Source organism: Anomaloglossus baeobatrachus, chromosome 1 (assembly GCF_048569485.1).
Source record: "Anomaloglossus baeobatrachus isolate aAnoBae1 chromosome 1, aAnoBae1.hap1, whole genome shotgun sequence".
NCBI lineage: Eukaryota > Metazoa > Chordata > Amphibia > Anura > Aromobatidae > Anomaloglossus > Anomaloglossus baeobatrachus.
Genome location: NC_134353.1, coordinates 910745410 through 910771199, shown reverse-complemented (window position 1 = coordinate 910771199; position 25790 = coordinate 910745410). Strand labels below are relative to the sequence as shown.

At 50.2% G+C, this 25790-nt stretch overlaps 1 protein-coding gene across 2 annotated transcripts in view; it reads left to right on the top strand.

The window, feature by feature from the left end:
• Positions 1-2201: 2201 nt before the first annotated feature.
• The window catches only part of PIK3C3 (phosphatidylinositol 3-kinase catalytic subunit type 3), a 323893-nt gene continuing 300304 nt past the window's right edge, over positions 2202-25790 (top strand). For both annotated transcript variants that reach the window (XM_075327579.1, XM_075327571.1), the window contains exons 1-4: positions 2202-2362; positions 4925-5113; positions 10704-10847; positions 13094-13223. In XM_075327579.1, coding sequence (XP_075183694.1) covers positions 2295-2362; positions 4925-5113; positions 10704-10847; positions 13094-13223 — 531 coding nt within the window. In that variant the 5' untranslated portion in view covers positions 2202-2294. The remainder of the gene's footprint in view (positions 2363-4924; positions 5114-10703; positions 10848-13093; positions 13224-25790) is intronic.

Genomic DNA, 25790 nt, shown 5'->3' with positions numbered 1-25790 from the left:
GGTTTACCGAAAAACTGTGTCAACGTCTCAGGCTGAGTGAGTACCACAGTGCTGCAAGGCACCGCGCTGCCCCCGCGTCCCTGCGCCCACCAAGCCCTGCATCTCCCATCTCATCACTGGGCCCCGGGATCACCAACCCCTACCCACGGAGGGGCAACACAACAACTGGCTGCTCCATACCACTCTTCCCGGGATCCCCATACAGAGCAGCGGTGGTGCCAATAAATCACCACAACCGTGGGTGGCGTCACGGACAATAAACCATCCCCACACCCAACAACCCCCTTTCACTCACGGGCGAGGAGCGCCGCTAGAGTCCCCGGGATCTGGCTCATCGCTCGAGCCACCGAGCAGCAGCAGGCCGCAGCAGCCGCGGCAGCCGGACCCGAGCAGCAGTGGGAGAGCGCGGCGTCCCCTCCTCCGCCCGCGACACCGTTACCGACATCGCAGTGTGTAAACCCTAGGAGCGACGATCACCGATCGCAAAAACGTCAAAAATCGGTGATGGGTGACACGTCGTTCATTTCCATAATATCGTTACTGCTGCCGGTACGATGTTGTCTGTCGTTCCTGCAGCACCACACATCGCTGTGTGTGACACCGCAGCAACGACAAACATCTCCTTACCTGCGTCCCGCCTGCAATGCGGAAGGAAGGAGGTGGGCGGGATGTTACGCCCCTCCGCTTCTATTCGCCGGCCGCTTAGTGACGTCGCTGTGACACCGAACGCACCTCCCCCTTGAGGAAGGGATTGTTCGGCAGTCACTGCAACGTCGCCGACAAGGTATGTGCGTGTGACGCTGCCGTAGCGATAATGTTCTCTACGGCAGCTATCACCGCATATCGCATGTGCGACGGGGGCGGGTGCTATCGCGCTCGACATCGCTTGCCGATGTCGCAACGTGTAAAGCCCACCTTACACTAAGAGCCCATGAAAGTCACAGATGTAACGAGGTTAAAAAACAAAAAACTGCATCTACAAATAGAATATAGCAGGTGTGAACAGGTGCCAGCCACTATAACTACAGAAAGCACAAACAAAAGAGAAATACAGCTTCTGTAAGAGCTAAGATATAGGCAAACATAGAATATATGACATTTAAACCGCATTAATGCTATATGGAATATACTTAGTAAAATGAAGGTAATTAGTGCATAAATAGGCCAATTCATGTGAGCCCATCAACCACCAAAATTCTTACTGTCCCCTCATACCATCAGCCCCAGGGTGGGTTAATTAGTGTCAGATCCTATCTGCTCATAGATTGTAGACCTTTAGGCCAGGAAAGCACCAGGATAGGGTCACATCAAAGAAAGGTCACCTTGCCGTGGTTGATGGGCTCCCAAGAATTGGCGAATTTTTGCGCTATGATCCTTCATTTTTCTAAGTATATTCGATGCATCAGTAATGCAGTTTACATTTCATATACTCTGTTTGCAGATGTCTTGGCGCTGACAGAGGCTGCTGTATTCTTTTACGTTAGGTGTGACAAGAGGATAGAGCGTCAGCTTCAAAGCGCAACCAGCGGTCAGACACTCACCAATCTTTAAATTTAAAGAGACATCACAAAATGACGGCCATCTTGGTACTCCCATGAAGCTCACCCACAGGCTGGGCATCAGTATAGAGTCATTTTTTATTAGATAAAACCTCATTGGAGGCTCAAAACGTTTTTTTTTGTTTTTTTTTTAATTGAATGACACCATTCACAACTACAATCCGTCCCACAAAAAACAAGCAAGTCTTCACATGACGACGAAGGAAAAATAAAGTTAAGGCTTTTTTTGAGGAAAACAACAAAAAAAGGCTGCTGCAGGAAGGGGTTAAATTAAGAATACAGATTTCATGGGGAAGAGTTTAGAACAAGAAAGTAATGGAGACCCTGCTGCACACAGAGCACAGATAGACTGCGTACAGAGGCCGCATGCGCACTGAGCACCCGGAGCAGCTGAGTGAGGACGGTCAGGAAAAAAATCACCAAACTGGAGCAGAAACAGGATTGTGCCAATCACAACATGGCGGCTCACTGAGACGCCAACACAGCACGTGACAAGCAGGGAACCGAAAGCGCCAGTCAGCGTCGCATCACGTGATCACGGGTACAGGAAGGATGGACTTCTGTTCTGATTGGTCTGAGTCTTGCGAGTTGTCATGGTATCGGAAATGATTGCGGAAGTGTTTCAACCCGAGCAGCCAATGAGAGAGCTCTTCCGGATTACACCGGGTTTATGTTTTGTTATCGTAGGTTTCCCCTCTTAGTGCCGGGAGGAGGTCTGTACCTGCAGCTGCGGCCATGGCGGAGTCCGACAAGTTCTACTACGTGTACAGCTGCGACCTGGACATCAGTGTACAGCTGAAGATGTGAGAGAGCGGCCGCCTGCAGCCATGCCCCTCACAACACTGCGCCCCCCGCCATGGTGTTTGCCCCTTCCTCCTCTCCCCCATCCCCTCCCCCAAAGGTGTTTGCCCCTTCCTCCTCTCCCCCATCCCCCCCCCCAACGGTGTTTGCCCCTTCCTCCTCTCCCCATCCCCCCCCCCAAAGGTGTTTGCCCTTTCCTCCTCTCCCCATTCCCTCCCCCCAAAGGTGTTTACCCCTTCCTCCTCTCCCCATCCCCTCCCCCAAAGGTGTTTGCCCCTTCCTCCTCTCCCCATCCCCCCCCAAAGGTGTTTGCCCCTTCCTCCTCTCCCCCATCCTCCCCGAAAGGTGTTTGCCCCTTCCTCTGCCTCCTCACCTCCCCCGCCACAAGGGGGTTTGCCCCTTCCTCTGCCTCCTCACTTCCCCCGCCACGAGGTGGTTTGCCCCCTTCCTCTGCCTCCTCACTTCCCCCGCCACGAGGTGGTTTGCCCCCTTCCTCTGCCTCCTCACTTCCCCCGCCACGAGGTGGTTTGCCCCTTCTTCTGCCTTCTCACCTCTCCCGCCACAAGGTGGTTTGCCCCTTCCTCTGCCTCCTCACCTCCCCCGCCACAAGGGGGTTTGCCCCTTCCTCTGCCTCCTCACCTCTCCCGCCACAAGGTGGTTTGCCCCTTCCTCTGCCTCCTCACCTCCCCCGCCACAAGGTGGTTTGTCCCTTCCTCTGCCTCCTCACCTCCCCCGCCACAAGGTGGTTTGTCCCTTCCTCTGCCTCCTCACCTCCCCGCCACGAGGTGATATGCCCCTTCCTCTGCCTCCTGACCTCCCCCGCCACGAGGTGGTTTGCCCCTTCCTCTGCCTCCTGACCTCCCCCGCCACGAGGTGGTTTGCCCCTTCCTCTGCCTCCTGACCTCCCCCGCCACGAGGTGGTTTGCCCCTTCCTCTGCCTCCTCACCTCCCCCGCCACGAGGTGGTTTGCCCCTTCCTCTGCCTCCTCACCTCCCCTGCCACGAGGTGGTTTGCCCCTTCCTCTGCCTCCTCACTTCCCCCGCCACGAGGTGGTTTGCCCCTTCTTCTGCCTTCTCACCTCTCCCGCCACAAGGTGGTTTGCCCCTTCCTCTGCCTCCTCACCTCCCCCGCCACAAGGGGGTTTGCCCCTTCCTCTGCCTCCTCACCTCTCCCGCCACAAGGTGGTTTGCCCCTTCCTCTGCCTCCTCACCTCCCCCGCCACAAGGTGGTTTGTCCCTTCCTCTGCCTCCTCACCTCCCCCGCCACAAGGTGGTTTGTCCCTTCCTCTGCCTCCTCACCTCCCCGCCACGAGGTGATATGCCCCTTCCTCTGCCTCCTGACCTCCCCCGCCACGAGGTGGTTTGCCCCTTCCTCTGCCTCCTGACCTCCCCCGCCACGAGGTGGTTTGCCCCTTCCTCTGCCTCCTGACCTCCCCCGCCACGAGGTGGTTTGCCCCTTCCTCTGCCTCCTCACCTCCCCCGCCACGAGGTGGTTTGCCCCTTCCTCTGCCTCCTCACCTCCCCTGCCACGAGGTGGTTTGCCCCTTCCTCTGCCTCCTCACCTCCCCCGCCACGAGGTGGTTTGCCCCTTCCTCTGCCTCCTCACCTCCCCCGCCACAAGGTGGTTTGCCCCTTCCTCTGCCTCCTGACCTCCCCCGCCACAAGGTGGTTTGCCCCTTCCTCTGCCTCCTGACCTCCCCCGCCACAAGGGGGTTTGCCCCCTTCCTCTGCCTCCTGACCTCCCCCGCCACAAGGGGGTTTGCCCCCTTCCTCTGCCTCCTGACCTCCCCCGCCACAAGGGGGTTTGCCCCCTTCCTCTGCCTCCTGACCTCCCCCGCCACAAGGGGGTTTGCCCCCTTCCTCTGCCTCCTGACCTCCCCCGCCACAAGGGGGTTTGCCCCCTTCCTCTGCCTCCTGACCTCCCCCGCCACAAGGGGGTTTGCCCCCTTCCTCTGCCTCCTGACCTCCGCCGCCACAAGGGGGTTTGCCCCCTTCCTCTGCCTCCTGACCTCCCCCGCCACAAGGGGGTTTGCCCCCTTCCTCTGCCTCCTGACCTCCCCCGCCACAAGGGGGTTTGCCCCCTTCCTCTGCCTCCTGACCTCCCCCGCCACAAGGGGGTTTGCCCCCTTCCTCTGCCTCCTCACCTCCCCCGCCACGAGGTGGTTTGCCCCTTCCTCTGCCTCCTCACCTCCCCCGCCACGAGGTGGTTTGCCCCTTCCTCTGCCTCCTCACCTCCCCCACCATGAGGTGGTTTGCCCCTTCCTCTGCCTCCTCACCTCCCCCGCCACAGGGTGTTTTAACCTCCCCACGACAAGGTGTTTGCCTCTTTCACCTCCCCACACGCTCTCACCGGGTGTTTGCCCCCTCCCCCCCCCCTTATCCCACAGTGTCTCAGCTCCCTCTCCCCAGATTGTTTCCCCACTCCAAAATGTTGTTAACTGCAAACTTAGCATGATACCCCCCTTCCCCCATCACGTGCCACTGACAAGTATTATATTAAAGATGAAGCTTTTTGGATCTCGGCATCTTCCTGTAAATTAACGATTTCATTTTCTCTATAATCAGAGGGAGCCTGGAAGGGAAGCGGGAGCAGCGCAGCTACAAGGCGGTGCTGGAGGACCCCATGCTGAAGTTCTCCGGGCTGTACCAGGAGACCTGCTCCGATCTGTATGTCACCTGTCAGGTCTATGCCGATGGGAAACCCCTGGCTCTGCCGGTGCGGACGTCGTACAAAGCCTTCAGCACCCGATGGAAGTAAGTGCCGCATCATGTAACCGGGCGTCACTGCAGTCCGGGCCCCGGAGTGTCCACATTAATCAGTTACTGCAGTTTTGCTATTCTGACGATAAAGAATAACAATCCTGCTGATCCAGAGGGGTTTTTTTTTTTTTAAGCTCCATGGACCTTCTATATGTCATCAGATGAGTTAAGTGTCTTGAAATTTAGAATTTATGAAGAATGCCTTTAATTTAAAATCTTTGGTATCAATTACCTGCCAGTATATCGGACCTTCTGGGTTGTGGGTGGTTATAGATTAGCACAGAACAGATGTGTGTGGGAATTCAAGGGCAATAATCTCCATGGCCAGCGCCAATCCTGGAGGCCGTGAGCCTCATCCTTCCTCCAGAGAGGAGTAAAATGTCCCGTCCATGATTGAGGCTCCCTAGACGCCAGTCTTGTATAATCATTACGATTTAGAGAAAACTAAATGTGATTTTAATAAGGTCCTGTATAGATGACGTGAAAAAGCAACCAAAAAAATTGACCTTGCTGTGGACGTGCTCCATATTTTTATCATCAAGCGGTTGAAAGCAATGACTGGCCCCTTCTGGACACCGTTACTATATATATATATCTCAAATAAAGAAAAAAAACCTCAGCCTGATCCAAAGAGAACACAAAGGGAGTCTGAAAAGAACGCAAGAGAGACATTGCTGGAGTTTTCCTTAGCCACCCTCTGCAGGTGTATCCGCTCCTAAAAGTCACCACAGGCACACATTTACCTCCTGAGAGGGGGTCCTTGCATGTGGAGGGGGCTCAGAAACTGACCTGCCGCTATACGAGGCAGATACCAGCTGTGGTATATAGTCAGTAGCAGTGTCTAACAGCCGCGGCTGGCATCCAGCTCCTGTCGTCACTGTGAACCAAGAAAATGCTGCACTCAGTCCCTGACAGCAGCATTTAAAGGGAATGTATATCTGGACCCATCAGTCCCCCCTTGACATAATCATGGGGAGTGATGGGTTACTATTATAGCTGGTGAATTGTGAAGACCCCCCCCCCTCCCCCCAACCTTCTCATTGCTGTCATCTCTCCTCCTGTGCTCCATAGGAGACTGTGATTTTCACGTTTTACTGTAAGGCTATGTACCCACGGGAGAACGTACCTGTGGACTTTCCTGCAGGTTCACGCAGCAACTCCACGGAATCCGCAGCTATCCATTGCTGCGGTATTGTTGCAGTAAACCTGCGGAAACAGTGCGGATTTCATGCGGAATTCCCTCCCTGTATCTCCATAGTGGAAAGGCAGGAATTCCGCATGAATTATTTGACATGCAGTTACGTGCGGCATGTTCCGCAGCCGCAAAAACCGCAGCATTGATACAGCACTTCCCAAATCCCATAGGATAACGTGGGGAGTGTCTGTACTTGCGTAAACCTGTGGATTTATCTGGAAAATGTGCGGGTTTTCTGCAGCAAAATCTGCAGTTGCTTTCTCCCGTGGGCACTGAGAATGGCAGAGGAAGGAGCAGGAGGGGAGCGGTGCCGGGGCCCGGGATTTGCTGCCTCCATTAACCTAGAGCAGGGCAGGGACAGCAGATCCCCCTCCCAATCTTATCTCCTTCCAATCTTCCCTGCCCCCTCCTCTGATCCTCAGTGTATTCCATGTGCCTGAGGGCTATCTCTTACCTCCCCTCCAGCACAGGACACACCACACAAGCTGGTTGTAGGAGGAGAGGTAAGAGCCAACCCCTCACCCTGCCCCCAACTGTGTATTGTTCCTTGTGGTTAGTCACCTCTGCCCCATAAGCTGCAGTAAAGACTTTGTGACCCCCTGACCTGTCACCATACCCCCCCTCCCGCCTGACCAGTCTGACCCTAGATCTACTCCAGCAGGAACCTGACACCAGAGGATTGTAGCAGTGGTGTTTCTAGCTAAACCACCTTTTTGTAGTTTTTTTGTTTTTTTCTCCCCCATACTTATAAACTAAAGGGGTCCTGTCCTCAGGCGCAGCCCTCCTAATATGTAAGATGGCTTTATTGCACTCTATTTCTTCATCCTAACATCCTTTTCTGTAGTTTAATGATTGGTGAACAAGTATAAAGTTATCTTTCTTACTGTGTCCCTCCTGGTAATGTGACAGTCCTGGGACACCCCAAATGTTATGATTGAGGAGGGTCTGGTCTCTTGGACTCCCACTCACCCATTCTTCAGTTTTACTTCTACTAAGGGCCCATTCAGATGAGCCGGCTGTGGCCATTAATTGACCAGTTGATCAACCACATATACAAGTGCATCTCAATAAATTAGAATATCATCAAAAAGTTAATTTATTTCAGTAATTCAATGCAAAAAGGGAAACGCATACATTATATAGAGTCATTACACACAGAGTGATCTATTCCTATATATTATATAGTTATTACACACAGAGGGATCTATTCCTATTTATTATATAGTCATTACACACAGAGGGATCTATTCCTATTTATTATATAGTCATTACACACAGAGGGATATATTTCTATATATTATAGTCATTGCACACAGAGGGATCTATTTCTATATATTATATAGAGTCATTACACACACAGGGATCTATTTCTATATATTATAGTCATTGCATACAGAGGGATCTATTTCTATATATTATATAGTCATTATACACAGAGGGATCTATTTCTATATATATTATATAGTCATTACACACAGAGGGATCTATTTCTATATATTATCTAGAGTCATTACACACAGAGGGATCTATTCCTATATATTATCTAGAGTCATTACACACAGAGGGATCTATTTCTATATATTATATAGAGTCATTACACACAGAGGGATCTTTTCCTATATATTATATAGTCATTATACACAGAGGGATCTATTTCTATATATTATAGTCATTACACACAGAGGGATCTATTTCTATATATTATATAGAGTCATTACACTCAGAGGGATCTATTTCTATATATTATATAGAGCCATTACACACAGAGGGATCTTTTCCTATATATTATATAGTCATTATACACAGAGGGATCTATTTCTATATATTATAGTCATTACACACAGAGGGATCTATTTCTATATATTATATAGAGTCATTACACACAGAGGGATCTATTTCTATATATTATATAGAGTCATTACACACAGAGGGATCTATTTCTATATATTATATAGAGTCATTACACACAGAGGGATCTATTTCTATATATTATATAGAGCCATTACACACAGAGGGATCTATTTCAAGTGTTTATTTCTGTTAATGTTGATGATTATGGTTATAGCTAATGAAAACCCAAAAGTCATTATCTCAGAAAATTAGAATATTATATAAGACCAGCTGAAAAAATGATGTTACACTCAGAAATGTTGGCGCCTACTGAAAAGTCTGTAAAGTAAATGCCTCAATATTTGGTCGGGCTCCTTTTGCATGAATTACTGCATTAATGCGGCGTGGCATGGAGGCGATCAGTCTGTGGCACTGCTGAGGTGTTATGTTCCCAAACATAAGCTTGTCCAAATGAGTGTAAAGGGGTTGTTTACCTTTTGGGACTATTATTATTATTTATTATTATTATTCATATAAAGGAAACATATCATATCCCCAAAACTATTAACTAGCAGACAGAGGGTTAATCTGCTGGTTAATAGCGCTCTGATATTGTCTGGCCACATTACTTAAAGTGCAGCTACTGAGAGGAAATTAACTTTTTTTTGCCCAGTATCTGCCGGCTTTCCGTCATAGAGCTTTTCCCTAGAGCAGCTACAGCGAGCAGCAGCAGGTACTATGAGAACTTGCACTGCAGCACATCTATTTAGAGCGAGCTGTCAATCAAAGTGCCGGGGTGCACTTACAGCTGCCACTCACTGTATACTGAGCGATAGCTGGAGCTCCTCTGGGCACACCTCTGTGACTGAAAGCTGGCAGAATCTGGGAAGAATAAAGTTAATTTTCTCCCTGTAGCTACACTTTAAGTTAGGTGGCCGGACAGCATCAGAGCGCAATTAACCAGCAGATTAACCCTATGCCTGTCGGTTAATAGCTTTTGTAGACATGATGGGTTTCCATTAAGTGCATGTACCTGGAGCTAAAAAAAAATTCATTTTTGCAATTGGATTTCATTCAATATTGTTCAGTTTCCCTTCTGTAGCCTCCGTGTTGTGATGTCTATTTCTGGCTGCAGAATGAGTGCTCTGAGCATCCATCAGTGAGCTCACGGTCTGTCTGATATGGAGTTTGAACCTCTTTTATCTGAGCTCTTTTCAGCCAATCTCTCACCAAAGACCACATCCAAGTACCATATGTCGGGAAACGAAGCTTGAAAAGCCAAATGATGCAAAATGTTTAATGAGCTTTGATAAAAAGAGAATGATGTTGAGCCCTAAATACATGTATTTGGTGAAGGTTTTTACTTAACGGTGCACAGCTGCTTTTTAAGTGTCCTCTGTATAATATTGCTCGCGGTTACCCAGCTCTTCATCTTGTCCTGTTCACATAATTGGGGAGACGCTGCGGGTGATTGCACAGCCGTGCGCCACTTCATACACTACTTTTGTAAAGTATCCCGCACCTCTGTGTTCTGGTCACAGGTAACTGTAAACTCCTCATTTTTATATATATATATTTAATTTTTTTTAATATTTTGACCCTTGTTATTTTGGTAAAAAAACAAATTAAAAACAAGCATGAAGTTCAGGCTCCAAGTACTAGCAAAGAGGAACACAGGAGAACCAAATTGGGAGTGCACAAGCATAAAAACACTAATCTGTAAAAATATAATGGCTATAATATAAAATAACTCAAGATTATATATCTCTCTCTCAAGAAGCCAGTATAGCAAGTGCTGTTTCAGTATGTAATGATATAGTGGTAATCTATAGGTCACAGTGAGAGTATACAATCTAAAAATCCACTATGTGCAAATGCTTCATTACAATGCACCAGATCATACTTGCCGACAATGATTAGGGCTGACCTTGGCTATTATGTGCCAACCGTTTTCACCCGGCACTGGACCCACTGCTCGTTTCGCTTCTATAGCTTCCTCAGGGGCTTGGTTAAAGGTTTCCATATGATTTCTCCAATCGTACTCCCTGCTGAACACGTGATTGATTCTCAACAGTTTTACCGTTAGCAGCACATTTCTGCTTATTTCTCACTACCCCACTTAGTTAAGCTAGAGAGCGTTGCACCCTAAATCGGGCATGTGTGGCCAGTGTCAGGATGACAGAACAGGGCGTGGGCGCACCAGAGCAGAGAGCACTGGATTTCAAAGATGGATACTATCACAATAGGAAGAGCAATGTAAAGATGCGAAAGAAAGCATGATTATAAAGGTGACCGATTGTGAAATAATCAGCTGCGTTACTGGCGGCGGGGATCCCATCCATAACTCTGAAGATGACTGCAGCCATGTAATTTTCCGCCTTCATGTCCCTGTTCTTCCATGCTGCCCAGTCCGGAAAGCCGTCCATGTGTTTTCAGGTCCTGATTCACTGTATTCTCCTTCTGCCAATATTTTGGGACATTTTCCCAAACTTCTAAAGAGGTCTTTATGGAATATTTTTTTTTGTTTTATATTCATACTTGGACTTTGCTTCTTTTCAGCTGGAATGAATGGCTGAAGCTGCCGGTGAAGTACGCCGATCTACCGAGAAATGCGCAAGTGACTCTCACTATATGGGATGTCTATGGACCCGGAAAAGCGGTGTCTGTGGGGGGAACAACTGTGTCTCTGTTTGGGAAGTACGGGTAAGTCACAGAGTATGAGTAACAGACACACAATAGGTGATTAGTCCTATACACCGTGATGTGGACGCCACACTCCTCCGTATCACCCCACGAAGGAGAAATGTGGGCGCTGTATGCAGGGTCCTCATGTCTCAACTGCTCTGAACACTGGTCAATTGGGAATTCTGTGCCTGCTAAAAGCATTGCAGCTCTGGATTGTCAGACCACCTGTATGCTTAACCACTTATGGAGCAACTATAATGTTTAATTATATATAGTGTATATACAGTGCCTTGCGAAAGTATTCGGCCCTCTTGAATTTTTCAACCTTTTCCCACATTTCAGGCTTTAAACATAAAGATAAAAATTTTAATGTTATGGTGAAGAATCAACAAGTGGGACACAATTGTGAAGGTAAACTATGTTTATTGCTTATTTTAAATTTTTGTAAAAAAGAATAAACTGAAAATTGGGGCGTGCAATATTATTCATCCCCTTTACTTTCAGTGCAGCAAACTCACTCAAGAAGTTCATTGAGGATCTCTGAATGATCCAATGTTGTCCTAAATGACTGATGATGATAAATATAATCCCCCTGTGTGTAATCAAGTCTCCGTATATATGCACCTGCTCTGTGATAGTCTGAGTTCTTCTTAAAGTACAGAGAGCATCATGAAGGCCAAGGAACACAACAGGCAGGTCCGTGATACTGTTGTGGAAAAGTTTAACGCCTTATTTGGTTACAAAAAGATTTCCAAAATTTTAAACATCCCAAGAAGCACTGTGCAAGCGATCATATTGAAATGGAAGGAGTATCATACCACTGCAAATCTACCAAGACCCGGCCGTCCATCCAAACTATCATCTCAAACAAGGAGAAGACTGATCAGAGATGCAGCCAAGAGGCCCATGATCACTCTGGATGAACTGCAGAGATCTACAGCTGAGGTGGGAGAGTCTGTCCATAGGAAAACAATCAGTCATACACTGCACAAATCTGGCCTTTATGGTAGAGTGGCAAGAAGAAAGCCATTTCTCAAAGATATCCATAAAAAGTGTTGTTTAAAGTTTGCCACAAGCCACCTGGGAGACACCAAACATGTGGAAGAAGGTGCTCTGGTCAGATGAAACCAAAATAGAACTATTTGGGCACAATGCCAAACGATATGTTTGACGTAAAAGCAACACAGCTCATCACCCTGAACACACCATCCCCACTGTCAAACATGGTGGTGGCAGCATCATGGTTTGGGCCTGCTTTTCTTCAGCAGGGACAGGGAAGATGGTTAAAATTGATGGGAAGATGGATGGAGCCAAATACAGGACCATTCTTGAAGAAAACCTGTTGGAGTCAGCAAAAGACCTGAGACTGGGACAGAGATTTGTCTTCCAACAAGACAATGATCCCAAACATAAAGCAAAATCTGCAATGGAATGGTTCACAAATCAACGTATCCAGGTGTTAGAATAGCCAAGTCAAAGTCCAGACCTGAATCCAATCGAGAATCTGTGGAAACGGCTGAAAACTGCTGTTCACAAACGCCTCCATCCAACCTCACTCAGCTCCAGCTGTTTGCAAAGGAAGAATGGGCAAGAATTTCAGCCTCTCGATGTGCAAAATTGATACACATACCCCAAGCGACTGCAGCTGTAATCACAGCAAAAGGTGGCGCTCCAAAGTATTAACTTAAAGGGGATGAATAATATTGCACGCCCCAATTTTCAGTTTATTATTTTTTAGAAAAATTTAAACTAAGCAATAAATATAGTTCACCTTCACAATTGTGTCACTTGTTGTTGATTCTTCACCATAACATTAACATTTTTATCTTTGTTTGAAGCCTCAAATGTGGGAAAAGGTTGAAAAATTCAAGGGGGTGGGGCTGAATACTTTCGCAAGGGGTGTGTGTGTGTGTGTGTGTGTATGCGTGTATGCATGTATAGATAGGAATTTAACCTTGGGGTCTTTTAAGCAATCATGGGGGGGGTTATCGGCACACGAATTTTTAACTTGTGCGCAGAGTCTGTGGAAAAAAAATAAAAAAAATAAGGTCATGTGAACCTAGCCGAAAAGTGAATAGCTCCGGCTTTGAAAAGGACACTGCTCAAATGATAGCAATAAAAATAATAGGAATTGCTTTTTAGAAAATGTGTTTTCCATGTACATTTTCTAAACAAACATACTCAGAGGTGATGTATTTTTATTATTCATACATATAGATATTATTTATTTTTTTTTTTTAAACCAATTTTTCTTGTGGTGGCAGGATGTTTAGGCAAGGAATGCATGACCTAAAGGTGTGGCCGAACATTGAAGCTGATGGATCCGAGCCGACCACAACCCCGGGAAGGACGAGCAGCTCTGTATCGGAAGATAAGATGAGCAGATTGGCCAAGGTAACGCCCGTTCTCCATTTTTCCGCACTTTCATTCTTTTCTATTGGTTATTAATTTCTCTCTAAGACAAACATGCGTTTATAAAAATAACAGAATATTCACATTACTTTGTAAATGGTCTCTAAAATTCCTGTGCATATTTGTATGGGTGCAGACTACAAAGAAACCTTCTGTTGTAAGAAGGCGGCCGGTATGTATCACAGAGGTGGTGTTTACCTGGATGTCAGCTCTGGTACCTGTAGTGCCATGAGACTTACTAGCCGGAGTGACAGGCCGGTCTGGCCCAAGGGGTGTTTCTCATATGTTAAAATTGTGTCTGTTTGACACATGGTCAGTGTGTGGAGGATGTTAATATCTCAAGAAGAGAGAGCTTAATCATGATCAATGCAACTGTGCTACAAAGTGGAGACCACGCAACGTTACTGAGCGGAGGGCAGAAAGGTCACAAACGCTCCGCAAAGTCCAGATCTCCTCTGGTAACATCAGCACAAACACTGCGCCCGCAAGGAGCTTCATGGCTGAGCAGCTGCAACTGTACGTCGCGCAAGCACGATGCCGAGCCGTACGTCGCGCAAGCACGATGCCGAGCCGTACGTCGCGCAAGCACGATGCCGAGCCGTACGTCGCGCAAGCACGATGCCGAGCCGTACGTCGCGCAAGCACGATGCCGAGCCGTACGTCGCTCAAGCACACTGTGTACGACAACATGTAGGGCCATAACATGACGTGGATATTCTGTGACACCTGATAACTGGACGGCCAGTGATGGAGCCCCCAAAACCACGTCTTTATACCATCCCCTTTCACTTTAGCTCTAACTTTTCGCTTTTCGTGCTGCTTTTATTTGCAATTCACTTTTACATTCCTGCTCCATGTAGAAGAAGCGCTGACATTTTTGGAAGCTTTGCAGGACAGATGGGAACAGTCCATGGCAGCTATAAATACGTCCGCCATCTCCACCGCTGATTTACGGCACCAATAAACACAGCCTTTTGTTTTCGTGGGATTAGAGCATTTTATAGGGCCAGCTCACCTTCACCGAGAAAGGAAAGCCTAATTAAAGTCTTGGTTTTATGGCCGCAGGTTATCTGAACAAATTTAACAGCACCAAGGGCAGATGGGCGAGATGAAATCGCCTGTTGTCAGGGTCTTCCTCATTACAGAATTAGAGGCAGATCCCCTGTAGCTTTTTTTTTTTTTTTTTTTTTTTTTTTTTTTTTCTTTCTTGTAGAAGAAAAGGCTTCATTTATCTTAAAGGAACCTTGGCTCTAATAAAGCAGACTCTAGAAACAGAAATGATTCTATTAATTATCCACCCCCCCCCTTGCTCAATTTTGCCCTGTCATACTGATTGGAGGCGCTATATCAAGACTTTGTGAACTCTCTCAATTGCTTAATTAATTAAGACACAGAACCATGGGATTGTCTGCTGCCACCTGGAGGCTGACACCAGTAGTACAGAGAATTAAAAATGTTCTCCTCCCCAGCAGCCTATAGCTTGCCTTTAACCACTGGCCTCCTCTGTTTTCTGTAGTGTCAGTCGGAGGAAAGGTCTGTTTGAGACCGGTCGTTGATACTAGTTTAGATGTTAACCTCTTTCGATTCTGTCTCTCAGATGTCTGTGGGTAACCATACGCTCCTTTTCACCCACGTAGCAAGAGAATACAGTCTGTAGTATTCAGTCTGTATCCTCTCGCGTCAGTTTGGCTGGGCCGAGCTACCCTACACAGAGGTCTGGTACAGGGCAGAAGTCTATATGCCAGCTGTCTCCTGCCCATTCGCCCAACACCGTGCATGGAACAGAAGACGGCCCATCTTCGGGAGGGATAGGTATTACCCTGTCATTTCCCCCCCCCCCCCCCTTCCTTTTTGCCTTCACAACTCTGGTTTGGGAGGTGGAGAGCATTCCTGGGGATTCATTCTGCGCGGCGTTTAGACTCTAGCTCCTGCGCGAAATCTGTGTTGCACAGTTGAGTGAGTAGCATGGTATTGAGTTTGGTTACAACAGTCGATTCGTCCCTACGGGTCAGACTAGTGGACCTCCTCCACTTGGTGAAGCAGGGTTCTTCAGAAGAGGTAATCTTATAGCTATGCTTTTGCTGTCCATGAGGAGTTAACAGAAGTAATTCAGAGAACCTGAGAACACCGGCAAACGTTTTCAAAAGTCTATTCGTATGGAAGTGTTGTCCCCTTTCTCTGTGGAGATGTTAGCGTTCTGGTATTCAATGCCGGTGGTGGATACCTCCATATCCTGCCTATCTAGAATGACTACCCTGCCTCTTGGTGAGATTGTGGCATTGAAGGATCTCACAGACAGACCCACTGAGTCTGTGACTAAATCTGCTTTTGAGGTGGCAGTCTGCCCTGTGTCCAGGCTTCGCTATTACCTGGGTTTATCTTGGGCTAAGCAATTTTCTTGCTGGCTCCAAGGAGGTGGATTTAGCTGAGGTTTAAGCCCAGATTGCGAAAGGAGCTTAATATCTTTTGTTTTGCATCCCTTGATGCGGTGGAATGTATTGCTCAGGCTGCAATCAATTGTGTGGCTATCTGCTGCATGCTATGGTTTAAGGTTTGGATAGCGGATTTAGCCTCAAAGTAGTCCTTTCTTTGTCGCTCCTAATTGGGAGACCCAGACAATTGGGTGTATAGCTACTGCCTCCGGAGGCCACACAAAGTATTACACTTAAAAGTGTAAGGCCCCTCCCCTTCTGGCTATACACCCTCCCGTGGGATCACGGGCTCCTCAGTTTTCATGCTTTGTGCGAAGGAGGCACACATACACACATAGCTCCACTGTTTAGTCAGCAGCAGCTGCTGACTATGTCGGATGGAAGAAAAGAGGGCCCATATAGGGCCCCCAGCATGCTCCCTTCTCACCCCACTTTTGTCGGCGGTGTTTGTTAAGGTTGAGGTACCCATTGCGGGTACAGAGGCTGGAGCCCACATGCTGCATCCTTCCCCATCCCCCTTAGGGCTCTGGGTGAAGTGGGATTTACCGGTCTCCAGGCACAGAGACCGTGCTCCGTCCACAGCCCCTGGGGAATCTGCTGGATATGGAGCGGAGTATCGTCAGGGACAGGGCCCTGCTTCATCAAGGTACTCTGTGTCCCCGTACAGTCCGCGCGCACACTGCAGCATTGCTGGGTGTGTTAGTGCGCCGGGGACAACAGCGCTGCGCGCTGGTGCCATTCCTATCTACAGCTTTGCTGAGAGGGGACATGTATTTGAAACTGCCGCGCGGCCGCTGTTGTCAGTTTTCTTCAGCGCTCTATTGGGAGACCCAGACGATTGGGGTATAGCTACTGCCTCCGGAGGCCACACAAAGCACTACACTAAAAAGTGCAAGGCCCCTCCCCTTCTGGCTATACCCCCCCGTGGTATCACGGGTTCTCCAGTTTTCAAGCTTTGTGCGAAGGAGGTCAGACATCCATGCATAGCTCCACAGATTTTAGTCAGCAGTAGCTGCTGACTATTTCGGATGGAAGAAAAGAGGGCCCATATAGGGCCCCCAGCATGCTCCCTTCTCACCCGTTGATGGTGTTGTAAGGTTGAGGTACCTATTGCTGGTACGGAGGCTGGAGCCCACATGCTGCTTTCCTTCCACATCCCCCTGGGGGGCTCTGAGGAAGTGGGATCCTGCCGGCCTCAAAGCTCTGACGCCGGGCTCCATCCACAGACCCATTTGAACCTGCTGGATACGGAGCTGGAGTACCGTTCAGGGACATGGCCCTGCACCATTACAGGTACTCTGTGTCCCCGTACACACAGGCACAGCACACTCCAGACTTGCTGGGTGTGCTAGTGCGCCGGGGACAGTAAAGGGTTACAGTCACTGCAGCTTTGCTGAGTGACTTTGTGTATTGGGAACTACCGCACCGGACGCTCCGGGAGCGGCGGCGCGGCTGGGACTTGTAGTTCGCCGGGGACTGGGCGCCGACCGCGCTTTTACGGCGGCGGCGCTTATAAATCCAGTCCCCGGCTTCTGCGGCCTAGTGCCGCTTCGTTCCCGCCCCCTCCCTGTCACTCAGGGAAGGGGACAGACGCTGAGCAATCAGCAGCGCCGAGGGCTGGAGCCTTATTTACATGCTCCAGCCCTCTCACTGCACACTGTCGGACGCCGGATTCCCGCTCTGACTTGGGGCACGCCCACGGCCCGCCCCTCCTCACACGAGCTGGGGAAGACGCCGGCAGCCATTACTGCAGTCCGAGCTCGGACTTTCGGCAACCAGGCAGGACTATGGCGACCATACACCCGCTTATAGGCGGGCGGTAAGCGGCACACATAGTGCTGACCCCAATATATACTGCAGTGTGTACATGTGTATTTTAACTGCATAGGTCGCTATATGCCCGCTTGGAGAGCGACACATCAGCAGCAGGAAAGCAGGTGTGCTAAGGCACAGGCTTTCTGGGCTGCTTGTATTGCACGTACTGAAGTGTTCATTTGTGTTTATGCTTGTATGCTATACACTGCACTGTACAGTCGCTAGTCTTAGCTGTATTCTCCTGGAATGGCTAGACTACAGCAGCAGAAAACCAAGGGTGCTGGGGCACAGGTTTTTTTCTATGCTGCTTGTATTGCATGGGCTGCAGTGTGCATTTGTACTTGTGCTTGTATGCTATACATTGCACTGTATGGTCACTCTTCTGGGCTATATTCCCCTAGATGACTAGTCTACAGCAGCAGAAGAGCAGAGGTGCCAGGGCACAGGCTTCTATGCTGCTTGTATTGCTTGTGCTGCAGTGTTCATTTGTACTTTATGCTTGTATGCTATACATTGCACTGTACGGTCACCAATCTTGGCTATATACTTCTAGATGGCTAGTCGGCAGCGGCAAAAAAGCAACACAGATTTTCAGTGCTGTTTTTACTACATGGGATGCTGTTCATGACACCGTCCCATTGTGTGCATGCTCCCCTGTAGCACTTCGTCTGCCGGGGTCTCTAGCACTTCGTCTGCCGGGGTCTCTACTAGTCGTGGCTAAAGAAACCACCTGTCATCCCTGTCCAAGGACAGGGACGGAGTTGCAGTTTCGACAGATATATTGTCATAAGATAGAGACTTGCAGTCCAGACAGGCCATGGGCAATCTTCCTGACCAACCTCATTTGGAACGGGGGGGTCCCAGGAGGACTCTCTGTATGATAAGGCAGCGCTCCAGGACTTTGATCCTGACATCGCTATCAATCCGGATACACCGGATGGTAACGCCATACGGAATGATCCTATAGCGTCCATCAATGGAAGGTTGGATCTTTCTCCCTCAGCTCCCCCAGTGGAGGAGTCAGCTTCACAGCAGGAGAAGTCCCTTTTCAGTATCTCAAACGGATATTGAGTATTTTTCTGGCCACGCTGACTTCAGAGAAGCAGTCCAGAAACACCACGCTTACCAGATAAGCGTCTTCTCCAAACGTTTTTAAGATACACGTTATCCCTTTTCCCCTGACGTGGTCAAGCGCTGGACCCAGGGTCCAAAGGTGGATTCTCCAATCTCCAGGCTTGCGTCTAGAGCCATAGTTGCACTGGAGATGGGGCTTCACTTAAAGATGCCATTCACAGACAGATGGACTCTGGTTGAAATCTGTCTAGGAGGCTATCGGCGTGTCGGTTGCTCCGGCATTCACAGCCGTATAGGCAACCTAACCTTTTCAGCTGTCCTTGCGCAGCTGGCCTTGAGCACATGTACATCTGTACCGCAGAGGCGTCCGTAACTCCGCAATGTCTGCACTGCGACTTACCCTATTAATGCTGTCCTAAAAGTACAGTCGAGGTTTCGGTCCTTCCCAAGCTCGGGCAGGTCCCAATTGTCCTCGTGCGAAAGGGCTACAAAACCTCAGACGGGCTCAGATTCCGGCCGGGCTCAATCACGCCCAAGGAAGGCAGCCGGAGGAACCGCTACCAAGGCGGTCTCCTCATGACTCTCAGCTCTCTCTCTCTCTCCGCATCCGCGGTTGATGGCAGACTCCCCCGCCTTTGGCGACATTTAGCTGCCACAGGTCACAGACCGGTGGGTGACGGACATTGTGCTCACGTGCACAGGACAGTGTTCTGTTCTCGTCCTCCGACTCCATTCTTCAGAACGGCCCCACCTCCCCACCGAGCAGATGCCCTGCTGCAGGCGGTGGACGCTCTAAGAGCAGAAGGAGTGGTGATCCCTGTCCCCCCTCAGGAACGAGGGCGAGGGTTTGTACTCCAATCTCTTTGTGGCTCCAAAAAAGGACGGCTCCTTCCGTCCTGTTCTGGACCTAAAACTGCTCAATAAGCATGCGAACGCCAGGCGGTTCCGGATGGAATCCCTCCGATCCGTCATTACCTCAATGTCTCGAGGAGACTTCCTTGCCTCAACAGACATCAAAGATGCCTATCTCCACGTGCCAATTGCTACGGAGCACCAACGTTTTCTACGTTTTGTGATAGGAGACGACCATCTTCAGTTCGTAGCTCTGCCATTCGGTCTGGCGACAGCCCCACGGGTGTTCACCAAGGTCATGGCAGCAGTGGTAGCAGTCTTGCACTCTCAGGGACACCCGGTGATCCCTTACTTGGACGATCTACTCGTCAAAGCACCCTCCCTCGAGGCATGACAACGCAGCCTGAATGTTACGCTGGAGACTCTCCAGACTTTCGGGTGGATCATCAATTTGGCAAGGTCAAATCGGTCACCGACTCAATCACTAACGTATCTCGGCATGGAGTTCACACTCTATCAGCGATAGTGAAGCTTCCGCTGAACAAGCAGCGTTCACTGCAAACAGAGGTGCAGTCTCTCCTTCAAGGCCAGTCGCACCCCTTAAGGCGCCTCATGCACTTCCTAGGGAAGATGGTGGCAGCCATGGAGGCAGTTCCCTTTGCGCAGTTTCATCTGCGCCAACTGCAAGGGGACATTCTCCGCCAATGGGACGGGCAGTCAACCTCCCTGGACAGGAAAGTCTCCCTTTCCCAGACGGCCAAGGACTCTCTGCAATGGTGGCTTATTCCCACCTCATTGTCACAGTGAAGATCCTTCCTACCCCCATCCTGGGCAGTGGTCACGACAGATACGAGTCTGTCAGGGTGGGGAGCAGTTTGTCTCCGCCACAGGGCTCAGGGGACGTGGACTCAGCAGGAGTCCACCCTTCAGATCAATGTTCTGGAAATCGGGGCAGGGTATCTTACCCTACTAGCTTTCCAGCAGTGGCTAGAAAGAGAGCAGATCCGAATCCAGTCGGACAACTCCACTGCGGTGGCATACATCAACCACCAAGGAGGGACGCGCAGTCGGCAAGCCTTCCAGGAAGTCCGGCGAATCCTCATGTGGGTGGAGGACACAGCATCCACCATATCCGCAGTTCACATCCCGGGCGTAGAAAACTGGGAAGCAGACTTCCTCAGTCGCCAGGGTATGGACGCAGGGGAATGGTCCCTTCACCCGGACGTGTTTCAGGAAATCTGTCGCCGCTGGGGGGTGCCGGACGTCGACCTAATGGCGTCTCGGCACAACAACAAGGTCCCGGCATTTATGGCACGATCGCGCGATCACAGAGCTCTGGCGGCAGACGCCTTAGTGCAAGATTGGTCGCAGTTCCGGCTCACATATGTGTTTCCACCTCTGGCACTCTTGCCCAGAGTACTGCGCAAAAAATCAGATCCGATTGCAGCCGCGTCATACTCGTCGCCCCAGACTGGCCGAGGAGATCGTGGTACCCGGATCTGTGGCATCTCACGGTCGGCCGACCGTGGTCACTACCAGGCTGGCCAGACTTACTGTCCCAAGGGCCGTTTTTCCATCGGAATTCTGCGGCCCTGAACCTGACTGTGTGGCCATTGAGTCCTGGATCCTAGCGTCTTCAGGATTATCCCAAGGGGTCGTTGCCACCATGAAACAGGCTAGGAAGTCCACCTCTGCTAAGATCTACCACAGAACGTGGAAGATTTTCTTAACCTGGTGCTCGGCTCAGGGAGTGTCTCCCTGGCCATTTGCATTGCCTACTTTTCTTTCCTTCCTGCAATCGGGGTTAGAAAAGGGCTTGTCGCTCGGCTTCCTTAAGGGGGAAGTCTCGGCACTATCCGTGTTTTTTTCAGAAGCGTCTAGCACGTCTTTCTAAGGTGCGCACGTTCCTACAGGGGGTCTGTCATATCGTACCCCCGTACAAGCGGCCGTTAGATCCATGGGATCTCAACAGGGTATTAGTTGCTCTCCAGAAGCCGCCTTTCGAGCCTCTGAAGGAAGTTTCCTTTCTCGCCTGTCACAGAAGGTGGCGTTTCTCGTTGCGATCACATCGCTTCGGCGAGTGTCTGAGCTGGCAGCTCTGTCATCCAAGGCTCCCTTCCTGGTGTTCCACCAGGACAAGGTAGTGCTGCGCCCCATTCCGGAGTTTCTCCCTAAGGTCGTATCCTCATTTCATCTTAATCAGGATATATCCTTGCCTTCCTTTTGTCCTCATCCGGTTCACCGGTATGAAAAGGACTTACGTTTGTTAGATCTGGTGAGAGCACTCAGACTCTACATTTCCCGCACGGCGCCCATGCGCCGTTCCGATGCACTTTTTGTCCTTGTCGCTGGTCCGCGCAAGGGGTTGCAGGCTTCTAAAGCCACCCTGGCTCGATGGATCAAAGAACCAATTCTAGAGGCCTACCGTTCTGCGGGGCTTCCGGTTCCTTCAGGGCTAAAAGCCCACTCAACCAGAGCCGTGGGTGCATCCTGGGCATTACGACACCAGGCTACGGCTCAACAGGTGTGCCAGGCAGCTACCTGGTCGAGTTTGCACACTTTCACCAAACATTATCAGGTGCATACCTATGCTTCGGCGGACGCCAGCCTAGGTAGAAGAGTCCTGCAGGCGGCAGTTACCTCCCCATAGGGGAGGGCTGTCTTGCAGCTCTAACATGAGGTATTTCTTTACCCACCCAGGGACAGCTTTTGGACGTCCCAATCGTCTGGGTCTCCCAATAGAGCGCTGAAGAAGAAGGGAATTTTGTTACTTACCGTAAATTCCTTTTCTTCTAGCTCTTATTGGGAGACCCAGCACCCGCCCTGTTGTCCTTCGGGATGTTTTTGTTGTTTGCGGGTACACATGTTGTTCATGTTGAACGGTTTTTCAGTTCTCCGATGTTACTCGGAGTTAATTTGTTTAAACCAGTTATTGGCTTTCCTCCTTCTTGCTTTGGCACTAAAACTGGAGAACCCGTGATACCACGGGGGGGTATAGCCAGAAGGGGAGGGGCCTTGCACTTTTTAGTGTAGTGCTTTGTGTGGCCTCCGGAGGCAGTAGCTATACCCCAATCGTCTGGGTCTCCCAATAAGAGCTAGAAGAAAAGGAATTTACGGTAAGTAACAAAATTCCCTTCTTTTCGCTGCGGCGCGGCTGAGACTTGTGGTGCGCCGGGGACTTCCGCGCTGGCCGTGCATATATCACGGCCGCGCTTATTACTCGAGTCCCCGGCTTTCTGCGGCCTAGTTTCGTTTCGTTCCCGCCCCCAGGCCTGCCAGTCAGGGGAAGGGCGGGACGCTGTACAGAACGTCATCGCAGAGGGCTGGAGTCTGCTTTGCATACTCCAGCCCTCACACTGGGCACAGTGGGACGCCAGTTTCCCGCACTTTGTTTGAGGCACGCCCACGATCCACCTCTCTTCACAGGACGCCGGCAGCCACTCCTGTGTGCAGTCTGAGCTGGAGAGAGGAGACTGGGAGACCCAGACACGGGATTCTGGTGCCCACACACCCGCTTTTCAGCGGGCGGTAAGCTGCCCTCAAGGGCTGACTCCCACTGGTGCCGAAGTGTATATTGTATTTTATGCTTGCAGCTTTACATTGCACTGTACGGTCGCTGGGGATCCTTTGCTATATACCCTCCTAGATTTCTCAGAGGACACAACAGCATGTCGACCGCAAAAAGCAAAGGTGCCAAGGCACAGGCTTTCTATGCGGCTTGTACCGCTTGTGGGGCTGTTCTACCGGCAGGTTCCATTGACCCCCACTGTGTGCAGTGCTCGGCCCCTGTGGCACTTGCTCGGCCGGGGCCTCTGCTGGAGGTGACCCAGGCAGAACCTCCTGTAAATACTGTCCAGGTGACAGGGACGGAGTTTGCAGTCTTTGCTGACAGATTGTCTGTGACTATGACTAAAATTCTTGAAACATTGCAGTCTAGACCAGTACCTCAGGCCATGGACACTGTTAACTCATTGCTCCCTGGTCCCCCTCAGTCGGAACAGCTCCGGGATCCGGGGGTGTCTCTTGCATCCCAGGGTGATGGCTCTGACACGGACGACAGTCCCAGACAGCCTAAACGAGCTCGCTATGAGCGGCCCTCGACTTCATCACACTGGTCAGGGTCCCAGCAGGAGGACTCTCTGTATGATGAGGCGGAGATAGCTGATCAGGATTCTGATCCTGAGACCGCTCTCAATTTGGATACACCAGATGGTGACGCCATAGTGAATGATCTTATAGCGTCCATCAATAAAATGTTGGACATTTCTCCCCCTGCTCCTCCTGTGGAGGAGACAGCTTCACAGCAGGAGAAATTCCATTTCAGGTATCCCAAGCGTAAATTAAGTGTATTTCTGGACCACTCTGACTTTAGAGAGGCAATCCAGAAACACCACGCTTATCCGGATAAGCGTTTTTCCAAGCGGCTTAAGGATACACGTTATCCTTTTCCCCCAGACGTGGTCAAGGGCTGGTCCCAGTGTCCCAAGGTGGATCCTCCAATCTCCAGGCTTGCAGCTAGATCCTTAGTTGCAGTGGAAGATGGGGCGGCACTTAAAGATGCCACTGACAGGCAGATGGAGCTCTGGTTGAAATCCATCTATGAAGCTATCGGCGCGTCGTTTGCTCCAGCATTCGCAGCCGTATGGGCACTCCAAGCTATTTCAGCTGGTCTTACACAGATTGACACGGTCACACGTACATCTGCTCCGCAGGTGGCACCCTTAACCTCTCAAATGTCTGCATTTGCGTCTTACGCGATTAATGCTGTCCTAGACTCTACGAGCCGTACGGCAGTGGCGTCCGCCAACTCCGTAGTTTTACGTGGAGCCTTGTGGTTAAGAGAATGGAAGGCAGATTCTGCTTCCAAAAAGTGTTTAACCAGTTTGCCATTTTCTCGTGACCGACTGTTTGGGGAGCGCTTAGATGAAATCATTAAACACTCCAAGGGTAAAGATTCATCTTTACCTCAGCCCAGACAAAATAAACCCCAACAGAGGAGAGGTCAGTCGGGGTTTCGGTCCTTTCGAGGCTCAGGCAGGTCCCAATTCTCCTCGTCCAAAAGGACTCAAAAGGATCAGAGGAGCTCAGATTCTTGGCGAACTCAGTCACGCCCAAAAAAGACAGCCGGAAGACCCGCTACCAAGGCGGCTTCCTCATGACTTTCGGCCTCCTCTCTCCGCATCCTCGGTCGGTGGCAGGCTCTCCCGCTTTGGCGACATTTGGCTGCCACAGGTCACAGACCGTTGGGTGAGAGACATTCTGTCTCACGGGTACAGGATAGAGTTCAGCTCTCGTCCTCCAACTCGCTTCTTCAGAACTTCTCCACCTCCCGACCGAGCCGATGCTCTGCGGCTAGCGGTGTCCACTCTAAAAGCGGAAGGAGTGGTGACCCCCGTTCCTCTTCTGGAACAAGGTCACGGTTTTTACTCCAATTTGTTTGTGGTGCCAAAAAAGGACGGGTCTTTCCGTCCTGTTCTGGACCTAAAACTGCTCAACAGGCATGTGAAAACCAGGCGGTTCCGGATGGAATCCCTCCGTTCCGTCATCGCCTCAATGTCTCAAGGAGATTTCCTAGCATCAATAGACATCAAAGATGCTTATCTCCACGTGCCGATTGCTCCAGAGCACCAGCGTTTTCTACGCTTCGTTATAAGAGACGAACACCTTCAGTTCGTAGCCCTGCCTTTCGGTTTGGCGACAGCCCCAAGGGTCTTCACCAAGGTCATGGCAGCAGTAGTAGCAGTCCTGCACTCTCAGGGTCACTCTGTGATCCCTTACTTGGACGATCTACTTGTCAAGGCACCCTCTCAAGAGGCATGCCAAAACAGCCTGAACGTTGCGCTGGAGACTCTCCAGAGTTTCGGGTGGATCATCAACTTTTCAAAGTCAAATCTCACCCTGACCCAATCGATAACATACCTTGGCATGGAGTTTCATACTCTCTCAGCGATAGTGATGCTTCCGCTGGACAAACAGCGTTCACTACAGACAGGGGTGCAATCTCTCCTTCAAGGCCAGTCACACCCCTTGAGACGCCTCATGCACTTCCTAGGGAAGATGGTGGCAGCAATGGAGGCAGTCCCTTTCGCGCAGTTTCATCTGCGTCCACTACAATTGGACATTCTCCGTCAATGGGACGGGAAGTCGACGTCCCTCGACAGGAACGTCTCCCTTTCTCAGGCGGCCAAGGAATCTCTTCAGTGGTGGCTTCTTCCCACCTCATTGTCAAAGGGAAAGTCCTTCCTACCCCCATCCTGGGCGGTGGTCACGACGGACGCGAGCCTGTCAGGGTGGGGAGCGGTTTTTCTCCACCACAGGGCTCAGGGTACGTGGACTCAGCAAGAGTCTACCCTTCAGATCAATGTTCTAGAAATCA